Below are 12,981 nucleotides of genomic sequence, written 5' to 3' on the forward strand. Positions count from 1 at the left end.
CAAATCCACTCCTCCCCAATACACGTGTAAATATTGGACTATAAATTGTGCCTTCCTGCATTATACTTATGCTTAAACGTTTATTCTATTCTACTCAGCCATTTACTTTATGTTCGTATTCTTATATTTTCTTATTGTTGTTGCATTGTCGAGAAGGAACCTGCAAGTAAGCATTTAATTGGACGGTGTATACCATGTGTATCCTGTATACGACTAATACAACTTGAAACTTCAGATAGCAATTACTGTGTTTGCGCTTTGTCTGCTAAATTACCATATATCCCTGCCATTTGAAGCCATGTGTGGATGGATACTGCGTGCGATGCTAGTTGTGTGTATCCATGACAAGCTGTGCAGTACAAGGCAGGCCTGGCCTCACTCATCAGGCTCTGTTCCACACATGCTGATGTCACAGCTGGGCTAGATCAGGGGTGACTACTTTACTGGGGATTGAGTTAAACACACCACGGCTCCAGCCCTAGCACATTGCTCATGTAGCCTACACGCCATATGACTCAGTGAAATGTTTGGATGAATTACACATACAAGCCAACACAAATTAGAACGACCATTTTTATGACCCTAAGGCTTATGCTTTTTTGAAGGGAAAATATTTAAAATGCTGTTTCATTTGTGTTATAGGTAGCTTTGTCTCTGACTTGCCAGGTGAACACTTGATAGTAGCTACTTGTGTCATTATTAACGTCGGATTATTTTACAGTTCTCCTGCAGTGTTTCCACGTTCCTGGGTAACTCCAGCCGGACACAATCTCTGGCCAAAGAGAGTGAGAGCTTCTACGCTGGAATTAAGGTAAACCATCATGACTGATGCAATTGACTAAAACCCTCATCGCTCTGAATGTGTTTGAAGCTGGGGTGGTTGTTGGTTGACCTCTAAGTTGTGTATAATCCATTGTTGAGCATTAAACTCCTCCTGAACTGCATCGCGAGCTGTAAATTAAATGAACATTGAGCCCAGTCTGTCCAGGAACCCAAGTCTGTACTCCCTCTCTCTCTCTCTCTCTCTCTCTCTCTCTCTCTCTCTCTCTCTCTCTCTCTCTCTCTCTCCTCTCTCCTCTCTCTCTCTCTCTCTCTCTCTCTCTCTCTCTCTCTCTCTCTCTCTCTCTCTCTCTCTCTCTCTCTCTCTCTCTCTCTCTCTCTCTCTCTCTCTCTCTCTCTCTCTCTCTCTCTCTCTCTCTATCTCTCTCCCTCTCTCCCTCTCTCTCCTCTCTCTCCCTCTCTCTCTCTCTCTCTCTCTCTCTCTCTCTCTCTCTCTCTCACTCTCTCTCTCTCTCTCTCTCTCTCTCTCCTCTCTCCCTCTCTCTCTCTCTCCCTCTCTCTCCCTCCCTCTCTCCCTCCCTCTCTCTCTCTCTCTCTCTCTCTCTCTCTCTCTCTCTCTCTCTCTCTCTCTCTCTCTCTGCAGTTTGTTCCAGATGTGCTGCACATTGCGGAGGATGGTAAAGAGCATGCTGTAACCATCCACAGCACACTGCCTATCCCCTGTTACGGGACAGAGCACGGCCGACCATGTGGAGTCACTCTCACTCTGAGTGTCCGTGACTCAGGTGAGAATTAGTATAGCCTAATTTCCATAAACATGCCATCTCTGTGTTTGTTTTTCTTTCTTTCTTTTATTTAACCTTTATTTAACTAGGAAAGTCAGTTAAAAACAAGTTCTTATTTACAATGACGGCCTGGAATCAAACCAGGGTCTGTAGTGACGCCTCTAGCACTGAGATGCAGTGCCTTAGACCACTCGGGAGCTCCACTGTGTGAGCCAGTGCTTACTGTACTAGTGCCAGAGAGGTTTAAAACCAAAAGACTCAACATGTGATTACTTCCTGTTTGTTTACACCCATCCAATCCTTTCTCAGATCTAGGGGCTAGGGGTTGATTTCATATTCAGGCTATCTGTCTTGCAGCTCAGTGGGGGTATTTACTAACCAGAGACTGTTATGTGTCCTGTTGCCCTCCCAGACAGCCTGGATCCCAGCGTGGAGGCCCCCAACATGGCCCTGTCTACCTGCCAGGTGGAGCTGCAGCCTACTGCAGCCTGCAGCCGGAGCCAGGGGTGTGCCTGGGCCAGCCTCACCCTCACCGCCGTCACAGACTTCACCCGCGACGGCAACCGCCCCAGCCTACTCAGCGCCACGCCACGCTCTGACGCACCGCGCCTCTGGAGGGGCTACAGCCCCACACCCCTCAAGGTCCGACCGGGAGACCCATAGAAATATAATTAGAGCACATTACAACACTACAATGGAATTAGAACTTTGGAATATTCTAATTCACTTTTCTTCGCAAACCCCGCCTCCGGATGGGCTATAGCCCCACCCCACTCAAGGTCAGAGAGAGAGAGAGATAATGTAGCTGTAAGCCTCAGAACAGCTGCTTATAACACTAACAGAACTGCAGTAAATGTCTGCATGACATAGCACCACAGTGTTTACATGGTTAAAGAGAAGACTGTTATGAACCAACGACAAATCACTCACACTGCTTTTCTACGTGGGCTTCCACTCTTTCCTTTAAACTAAGTCTGAACATTACTCATGTAGCAAAACCGTTGTGTCCTCCTGAACCTCCCGACTTCCCCTTTGTTGTGTCATCACCCAGTCATGCAGACAGGCTAGCCACATCTGTGTTTTGTGTTTAAGCCAGTGAGATATGAAAGCATTTCGGGCTGTTTTTCAGACACACACACACACACACACACACACACACACACACACACACACACACACACACACACACACACACACACACACACACACACACACACACACACACACACACACACACACACACACACACACACACACACACACACACACACACACACACACACATGAAAGCCCTGTGCTTTTGCCGACACTTTAATCAGCAGGACCAGAGTGGGTCACGCTAAGCTTTGTTCCTCATACCTCTACAGGTCACAGTTCAAGATGTTCCCACTGCAAGCTGCTACTCTCTGACTGATCCACACATCATCACATTGGATGGCAGGTAGGTAACTGGGGCATGGTGGTTAGCATGCTGTGTCCTCTGTTGCTCAGTTGGTAGAGAATGTTGCTTGTTAGATTCCCAGGACCACCCATATGTAAATCACTTTGGATTTACGATTTATGTCACTTTGGATAATAGCATCTGCTAAATGGCATATATTATTATTATATATTAGTGTGTTACATATAGACTTGGAGACGAGTACCGACTTCCGATGTCACATTCCCATTCTTTTCCCCAACAATAGACCTTCTTGTACATTGAAATACAGTGTGTTTCAAAAATTGTTCTCATTTACTATGCATTTTCCCCCACATCACTTGTTTTGGCCGATTTTAATGATCAAGAAGAGCTATTTAAATCACCACTCCACCTCCTGCTAACTGATTAAGTTCTTTACTGTAATTATTATTATTTACTATCCTCTCAAAGGTCACTACATGAGAGTTTGGTCAAAGCTGGTACTTGAAAACATTGCAAGAAACACCCACTAATCAGAGATAAATATGTTCAAAATGTTTTTCAGACTGAACAGGTCCGAAGGGGACCAGTCCATAACCTTCTAAATAGATAGAACATTTTAAATCCTAATTATTTTTTCAATAATTGCTTCACCTTCATCGTACTTATGCAATCTCTAGATCCCATAATCAAAATACCATTTTTGCTTGATTAGATTGAAAAGTGTTTTTTATACGATAATTATTTGAAACTAGGTCTGGTCTCACCATTTATTTGAACTTGCCAGTAAAATAACTTTAAACGAACTTATTTGATGCGCATGTTCAATTCTAACAAATTGTCACAAACATTGTCACAAGCAAGATGCACAATACATAAATGTTGTTTTGGTATAGTAAGTAAGAACATCACAGCTATGATATCAGTCCAATTTATCATCACTGTTTTAAGACATGTTTCCCCCCATCAGACGCTATGAGAACCAGCAGACGGGTACCTTCATCCTCTACAAGAGCCTCCACCGCGCGTTCGAGGTCCAGGCTCGTCAGTGGGACTGTGGCAGCCGCCATTACGCTGTGTCCTGTAACTGTGGAGTGGCGGCCAGGGAGGGAAACGAGGTTGATTGATTCAATTGTTACTTTTATTTTACCTTTATTTTACCGAGTTTGTCTCATTGAGATTAAACATCTATTTTACAAGAGAGACCTGGCCAAAACAGCAGCACAAAAAAATGTATAAAAAAGACACATTTACAACATAGAACACAAAGCACTACAGTTTCACACGTCAATTTACACATTGATCAGGCAAGATGCTTCGAGGAAATCACGTATTGATTGAATGAATGATTCATAGATTCATTTCATTTATTTGAAAATTAACCCTAAAAGTGCTAACAGAGGTCAAATGGTGGAATGAAACATAATCACTCTTTTGTATACTAGTGGTGCGTGGCTTAGCTGTAAATGTCTCAATAGTAAACTTTGAGACAAAAGCACCAAATTTGGCACAGAGGTAGATGTATGTACCCTGGAAAGATATAGATATTCTCATTCTCATCGACGGGGCTGCAGTGGAGCAGGTTGAGAGCTTCAAGTTCCTTGGTGTCCACATCAACAACAAACTAACATGGTCTAAGCACACCATGACATCCGTGAAGCGGGCAGGACAAAACCTATTCCCCCTCAGGAGAAAGCTTTGGCATGGGTCCTCAGATCCTCAAAAGGTTCTACAGCTGCACCATCGAGAGCATCCTGACTGGTTGCATCACTGCCCGGTATGGCAACTGCTCAGCCTCCGACCGCAAGGCACTACAGAGGGTAGAGCAAACGGCCCAGTGCATCACTGGGGCCAAGCTTCCTGCCATCCAGGACCTCTATACTAGGTGGTGTCAGAGGAAGGCCCTAAAAATTGTCAAAGACTCCGGCCACCCTAGTCATAGACTGTTCTCTCTGCTACCACACGGCGAGCAGTACCGGAGCGCCAAGTCTAGGTCCAAAAGGCTTCTTAACAGCTTATACCCCCTGAACATCTAGTCAAATGGCTACCCAGACTATTTGCATTGCCCCTCCCCCCCCCCCCTCTCCACACCACTGCCAATCTCTGTTGTCATCTATGCATAGTCACTTTAATTAACTCTACCTACTGTACATGTACATACTACCTCAACTAACCAGTGCCCCCGCACATTGACTCTGTACCGGCAGCCCCCTGTATATATTGTTATTTTTTACTGCTGCTCTCTTTAATTCCGTCTTACTTTTATCTCTTATTCTTATCTGTATTTTTTGAAACTGTGCTGTTCGTTAGGGGCTCGTAAGTAAGCATTTCACTGTTGTATTCGGCGCATGTGACTAATAGTACATTTTTGTTTTGATTTGCTATGGAGCCACCCCAGATTTGGACCCTGGGAGGGCGTGGCAGCCAGTATAAATAAAACATAAATGAGCTTACATTCAATATCTCGATACCAATTTGAGAGTCTCATCTTTGATATGCAAATTGACCTGAGTTGATAGCCCATAGCATTCCAGAGTTAGAGGTAAAAGTCTTATGGGCACCGGCGCCCATATCGCCTATATCACCCATTTTGGTAGCTTAATTTTGGTAGCGCCAATTTGTCAGCCTCTGAGTACCACAGAAACACTTTGAATGAATAACAGACAAATGTTCATAACAAGTGGCTATGGATAAAATGTATCAAAGTATCTCTTAAAACATGAAAAACATTCAAAACGTATATTTTGAAATATCACATTTTGACTGTAAATGTATGACTTTTTTATATATATGCTTATTTTGGGGAATTTAAACTGTTGTGTTTCAAAGGTTAATAAAAACAAAAAGTGGTACTTTCTGACAGACGTCAATTTGGCGTAAAAAGAAAGACCACAATTGGCACTTTTAAGCAAAAAATATGTTGCCGCTTTTATGGTTAAAAAAATGCATATACAGTGGGGAGAACAAGTATTTGATACACTGCCGATTTTGCAGGTTTTCCTACTTACAAAGCATGTAGAGGTCTGTCATTTTTTATCATAGGTACACTTCAACTGTGAGAGACGGAATCTAAAACAAAAATCCAGAAAATTACATTGTATGATTTTTAGGTAATTAATTTGCATTTTATTGCATGACATAAGTATTTGATACATCAGAAAAGCAGAACTTAATATTTGGTACAGAAACCTTTGTTGCAATTACAGAGATCATACGTTTCCTGTAGTTCTTGACCAGGTTTGCACACACTGCAGCAGGGATTTTGGCCCACTCCTCCATACAGACCTTCTCCAGATCCTTCAGGTTGTGTGGCTGTCGCTGGGCAATATGGACTTTCAGCTCCCTCCAAAGGTTTTCTATTGGGTTCAGGTCTGGAGACTGGCTAGGCCACTCCAGGACCTTGAGATGCTTCTTACGGAGCCACTCCTTAGTTGCCCTGGCTGTGTGTTTTGGGTCGTTGTCATGCTGGAAGACCCAGCCATGACCCATCTTCAATGCGCTTACTGAGGAAAAGAGGTTGTTGGCCAAGATCTCGCGATACATGGCCCCATCCATCCTCCCCTCAATACGGTGCAGTCGTCCTGTCCCCTTTGCAGAAAAGCATCCCCAACGAATGATGTTTCCACCTCCATGCTTCACGGTTGGGATGGTGTTCTTGGGGTTGTACTCATCCTTCTTCTTCCTCCAAACACGGCGAGTGGAGTTTAGAACAAAAAGCTTGATTTTTGTCTCATCCGACCACATGACCTTCTCCCATTCCTCCTCTGGATCATCCAGATGGTCATTGGCAAACTTCAGACGGGCCTGGACATGCGCTGGCTTGAGCAGGGGGACCTTGCGGGCGCTGCAGGATTTTAATCCATGACGGCGTAGTGTGTTACTAATGGTTTTCTTTGAGACTGTGGTCCCAGCTCTCTTCAGGTCATTGACCAGGTCCTGCCGTGTAGTTCTGGGCTGATCCCTCACCTTCCTCATGATCATTGATGCCCCAGGAGGTGAGATCTTGCATGGAGCCCCAGACCGAGGGTGATTGACCGTCATCTTGAACTTCTTCCATTTTCTAATAATTGCGCCAACAGTTGTTGCCTTCTCACCAACCTGCTTGCCTATTGTCCTGTAGCCCATCCCAGCCTTGTGCAGGTCTACAATTTTATCTCTGATGTCCTTACACAGCTCTCTGGTCTTGGCCATTGTGGAGGTGTCTTTTATACAGGTAACGAGTTCAAACAGGGGCAGCTAATACAGGTAATGAGTGGAGAACAGGAGGGCTTCTTAAAGAAAAACTAACAGGTCTGTGAGAGCCGGAATTCTTACTGGTTGGTAGGTGATCAAATACTTATGTCATGCAATAAAATGCAAATTAATTACTTAAAAATCATACAATGTGATTTTCTGGATTTTTGTTTTAGATTCGGTCTCTCACAGTTAAAGTGTACCTATGATAAAAAAATGACAGACCTCTACATGCTTTGTAAGTAGGAAAACCTGCAAAATCGGCAGTGTATCAAATACTTGTTCTCCCCACTGTATATATATATACAGCTTGTAAATACAGTAGAAAACTATAAGGATAACACAATACAGTCAATTACTTATTTTATTGTGTGGTCCTTAAGGTGGTCATGCTGGACATGTGTAACGGTCAGCTTCAGGAGACCAGGCCCCAGCTCTCTCTGAAGAACCTGGGAGGATATAACAGTGGGTCCAGAGGGACCAGCGGCTCCAGTCAGTATCGGATCAAGATCCATGAATCTCACCAGGGGAAGAAAATTACAGTATGTATTGGTTTATTTAAAGTGATTACTTTTACCAAGTAGGTTTACCCATTCAATTGTTGGGAGCATATATCACTTGTGTGACTTTCTTTCTTTTTGTACAGTTTTTTCTCAGGTAGTCAGCACCTCTACAAGCATTTTTGTGTATGCGTCAGCTCTTTACTAAAGTCATTAACGCCACTTTTATGGGCTGTTTCCTCCCTCACTGTCTAGACAGGTTTGGGGATGTGTGAGTTTGTGAGCCCACTGAGCCCAATATTGAATGAAACGACTTTTACAAGTCATGGAAAAACACATTTCTGCTCGGGGCAATCTGCAACACTGTACGATTGATGTAATGTAATGTCCAACACTAGTTCTCCAGATAGAAAGATCTGGAGTTTGATGTTGTCGTTTGGATGAGTCCCGCTTTGTACTACACTGATCCACACAAGAAAACAATGCTTGAACTCTTTCTATAATATGCAGGTTGCGTTAAGATCTGTTAGAATTGGCGTCCGGGTGTAATAAAGGTTAACTCTTACTTTTATAATATATAATAATATATGCCATTTAGCAGATTTTTTTATCCCTTCTTATGCCGTTTTGTAGTTGATCTTTCCGTCTGGGGCCTTTGTGAGGGCGGACATCAGTGATTGGGGGATGAGCCTGTCAATCAGAGCTCCCAGTGTGGACTACAGCAGTACCACGGGACTCTGCGGGACGTTCGACCGGAACGGTCACAACGACTTCCATGGACCTGATGGCACCACCTATGGGAGCACTGAACAAGAACGCTTTGTGGAGGAATGGAGGTAACTATTAATGATTCTATATAGATCTGAGAGGGGTCCCCTGGGCTTGTAACTGTTCAGTGTACATTCCCCCCCACCCCTTTCCTTTTGGTCATTTAGTTTGTTTTGTTGTTCCGTAACAACCTTGGGTTACCTTTTCTATTTTAGCTGGCATGAGAAAAGAAAGCCTTGTTCAAATCCTGTGTTATCCCCAAGGCTTACTCTAATTCAGAGTCTGATGAGATAGCTCGTTGTCTGATCCGTATCCCTCTGTTTCTTCTTTGTGTCAGGCTAGCCGCGGGGGAGAGCTTATTTGACACCATGCCCCCTGTAATGGAGGTGGAGGAACTACGGCCTTTCTGTCGGTGTCAGGAGGGCTACAGCATGTCTCTGCATTTCACCACGGGCCACACCGGCGATAGCCACTATAACTTTAACCCCTCGTCGCCCCAGCACCAGGCCCAGTGCCAGTCTCACGACAACGTGGATTACACCTCTGTCTTCCCCTGGGTGGACACTACCTCTGAGTACATTAGGAGCTCTGAGCCAGAACAAAGTGACCACCAGGGAGTGTCCATCCTGAACGGGCCAGCTCTGCCTATGGAGATACACAAACAGCCGAGTTCCCAGATGATGGACTACGGTGGTTTTGGGGACCACGGTGATAAGAGTGAGAGAGAGATTGACAGGGAACTCAGAAGAGACTTCCTGGTTCCCGTAGACGACAACAGGCCCAAGACAAAGAGACAGGTGCTCCTTCTTTGAATCTTTTCTTCTATTTCTGTTTTTCTTGTTGTATAGTTTCCTTGAGTTTATTTCAATGGCCCTTTATTGTTATTATTATCATTATTGCTATTATTACTATTGTCATTATTAGGCGCTGTACGAGTTCCAGCCCATCTTCACCTCTCAGTCCCTGAGCCAAGCGGACCTGGAGAGCTTAGCCTATTTCTTCCCTGAGGACCACCACCTGTCTGCAGAGCGACCAGTGGCCCAGCCTGTGTGGCCCACCCCGAGTGGGCTTACCTCGGTCAAGGCCCTGGAGGTGTGCCAGCTAGCCCTGGGGAACTCCACGGTGGGGACAGTGTGTAGAGGGCTGCTGGGCCGGAGGCTGGATGAGGCAGTGGACCTGTGCATCCTGGACCTGCAGCTCAAGGTATTTCTGTTTGTGTCTGAAATGACGCTCTATTCCTTATATAGTTCACTACTTTTGACCAGAGCCCACAGGGTTAGGAAATATGGTGTCCTTTCGGACACTACCATTGTTGATTTTGTAACTTGTTAGTATAGGTCTTGTCTAGGTCCCTTTTGTTAAGCCAATTGTACAGTATGCCCATGGATTTCAGTTTCCATTGACTGCAATGTGAGTGCAGTTAACCTTGAACTTCCTGAACTTGATGTTGTAGGATGACCTGGCCTGGGAGGAGGCTCTGGTGCACTACCTGGAGAACGAGTGTGAGAGGAGGCTATTGGAGAACCGGACCCAGAGGGTTCTGGAGCTGGGGGAGTCCAGGGCTGGGATGGAGGGGGTTGAGGGGATCATTGGGACGGTACTCACCGCACTGCGCTGCCCCAACTTCTGCAATGGGAACGGCCAGTGCACTGAGTGGGGTTGTCAATGCTATCCTGGCCACAGCTTCTACGACTGCAGTCTGGCTATCAGTGAGTATTCACTTGCAAACTGCTCAGAGATTGGGCATAATTTTGCGTCAAAACATCTTATCTTAAAATTGGATTTCATCAGCGTACTGGTCATGTTGTTGTTAAGTCTGCAACATTAGACTACTGCACTCTCACGTTATTTTTAATATTGGATACAGTGAGTAATCCTAATCCACATCCACAGAGGAGTGCTGATTTAGGATCAGGTCCCTATGGTCCATATAATTATAATCTAAAAGACAAAACTGACCCTAGATCAGTACTCCTATTCTGGTAGGAACATAGACCCTGCTTGAGAGATGGGAGATAGTAGGATGCTGTTTATCACCAGGTAGAGGTCCGGGCATCCATCCGTGACCTCTCTCTGTGTGTTGTGTGATTTATAGCAGCTGATCTGGGATCAGGGTCCTAGGGGAATATGGCAGGGCGCGCCAATAAATCCAGCTAATAGCTCGACTGATCACGGGCGAGCATCAAGTCTGCCCACGGGCCAGAGCACAGATCAAGGAGGGGACATTGAAGGGGAATTGTCTCCTCTTTTGTGTTGATTGTTTGTTGTTATGCTGTGGGGATAGCGTCTTACCTTATCCAAGCAAATGCCACCGACTTCAAGAGTTGAATATCACTTATGACATTGTTTTCTGTGGAAAGTAGAATCAAACTAGAATCAAAGGAGGCAGACGCACTAGTACTGTACTTTATGCAGACAGAGTCAAAGTGACTCTTTCCAAGTGTCAAACTCATTCTGGCAGGTATTATGGAACAGTGTGCTGCTTCATGACAATGTACTTGAACATGACCTCCCAATTCTATGACTTTGTGTCTGGCTGGTGATGTATTTATTGCAACCGTCTCTGTGATTTTACTAACTGTGTTGTAGTCAAGGACAACGTGCCATTTTTGTCACATCGTACGTAATGTATACACGAGGGCCCTTGGATTGGTGAATCTTCCATTTTTGGTTTGTCAGCGAGTGGGCTTGTAATTGCACGAGACTTGCATATTGAGTCTTTCTATTTGGAGCTTCCTCACTTAAACCTATTCCACTCCGTCGTTCCTCAACTCTGATGATCTATCTCTCTTCTCCTCTCCCCTCTCATCCTTTTCTCCTCTATCCTCAGGTCAGCCCGTGGAGCTGACAGACCTGGAGAACAGTGGCCTGTGTGACATCAGAGCGTTCGACTGTCGCAGCGTCCGGGTCTTCGGCCTCGGCTTCATCGACTCTCCCAACCTGGGCTGCCACCTCACACGACTGATGGTGAGAGAAAGAACTCAGACGATCGTCACGGTCCTACTAGGACATACCCCAAAGTGTTGCTGTAGTAAACAGAGTGGGGAACACAGAAAAAGCAGACAGGATGCTGAAATCTCTCCAAACCAGTTTTTTTTTAATTGAAAGAATTCAGCAAAACTATGGTGCTCTAGATTCCCTTTTTCTATCATAGGAGGGGGGCTCATTGCAGTAGGCCTTATAATCATCCCTCAGACAGACTGGTACACTGCTAGTTTACAACAGGACTCCAATGTCAGCTATGTAAAGAGGCAGAAGGTGGTGGGAGAATGGGTCTGTCTAACCAACCCAGTATCACAGATTATTGTGAAATAGACATAAATTGCTTATTGGACTGTATATTTTTTTTGGTGTGCAGTTTACGATCACAGATAAAGACAGTAGGTTGCTTAAGACAGAAATGGTAGGAGGGAGGTTGGTCAGGGAGGATGGGTTGGCATAAAACGTGAACGTCTTGCAACCCAAAGGTTGTGTGTTCAAATCTGATCACAGATAACTTTGCCATTTTCGCTAATTAGCTACTTTGCAACTACTTTGCATGTTAGCTAACGCTTCCCCTAACCTTAACCCTTTATCCTAACTTCTAAATTTAACCTGTTAACTACTTAGCTAGCATGCTAACTAACCTTAACCTCTAAACCCCCTAACCCTTAACCCCTAGCCAAGCTAACATTAGCCACCTAGCTAGACTACCTAACATTAGCCACAAAAAATGGAACTTGTGTAATGTACACCAATGCGTTATGAAGAAAGAAAATCATGTAGTGCACATGAAATGCATTGTGATGAAAATTGTGCAATACTCTTTTTTTTGTGTGTGAAAAAACTTTTCCGTGTGCCTGTCACGAATTTCGAATAAGTCATTTGTGTCTATTTCACAATAAGCTGTGATAGTGTGTTGGTCGAAAAACTACTGCTCCACAGGACTGGGAGTCAGTCATGATCAACATTGTAATTACACATTAGACACACAGTATTCACATGCTCTGATGGTGATCTATCTATCTATCTCCTCTAGTACCTGAATGGTGACCGGGTTCCGAGAGAGAAGCAGAGGACCAGAGCTACCTTCCTGAGCTCGAAGGCTTTAGATTGTTCCGTCCCCTCACTGAACAGTATGATGACTATCAACGCTGTGGACTTTATGGTGGATGAGAAACCCTATGCCCGCTGGGAAGTCAAGGTAAAGTTATGTACAGTATTATATAGTTATATCAATAAAGTTAATTCATTGCGCCGTTCATTTTACTAAAGCACATGGAAAGTCACCTCATTTCCTTACAAGAAACTGTGATTATGGCTCACTTTTTTCAAAGTCAACTTGAAGTCTTCCGCTTTGCCCTATTCTTGACATTCTCCTTGCCTGCTATATAGCCTATATATCATGTTCCAGCATGTCCCTGAGTGGTTTGGGATCGCTGTTTGTTTACTGCCGTATTAGAAGACATTAGCATAAATCTCAATGTAGGAGACAGAGCCGTGGGGCCTCTCTCCTCACCCCCAAGGTTAGCCC

At 44.6% G+C, this 12,981-nt stretch overlaps 1 protein-coding gene across 1 annotated transcript in view; it reads left to right on the top strand.

Annotated features, from left to right (window-relative positions):
- The window catches only part of si:ch211-246m6.5 (von Willebrand factor D and EGF domain-containing protein), a 48,597-nt gene that overhangs the window by 9,339 nt on the left and 26,277 nt on the right, over positions 1-12,981 (top strand). The window contains exons 6-17 of the mRNA XM_055929440.1: positions 722-811; positions 1,424-1,565; positions 1,978-2,207; positions 2,933-3,006; positions 3,938-4,085; positions 7,584-7,742; positions 8,334-8,536; positions 8,806-9,265; positions 9,393-9,671; positions 9,922-10,177; positions 11,299-11,435; positions 12,487-12,651. Of these exons, the coding sequence (XP_055785415.1) occupies positions 722-811; positions 1,424-1,565; positions 1,978-2,207; positions 2,933-3,006; positions 3,938-4,085; positions 7,584-7,742; positions 8,334-8,536; positions 8,806-9,265; positions 9,393-9,671; positions 9,922-10,177; positions 11,299-11,435; positions 12,487-12,651 (2,343 nt within the window). The remainder of the gene's footprint in view (positions 1-721; positions 812-1,423; positions 1,566-1,977; positions 2,208-2,932; positions 3,007-3,937; positions 4,086-7,583; positions 7,743-8,333; positions 8,537-8,805; positions 9,266-9,392; positions 9,672-9,921; positions 10,178-11,298; positions 11,436-12,486; positions 12,652-12,981) is intronic.

The sequence above is a fragment of the Salvelinus fontinalis genome, chromosome 7, assembly GCF_029448725.1.
Source record: "Salvelinus fontinalis isolate EN_2023a chromosome 7, ASM2944872v1, whole genome shotgun sequence".
NCBI classification, from domain to species: domain Eukaryota; kingdom Metazoa; phylum Chordata; class Actinopteri; order Salmoniformes; family Salmonidae; genus Salvelinus; species Salvelinus fontinalis.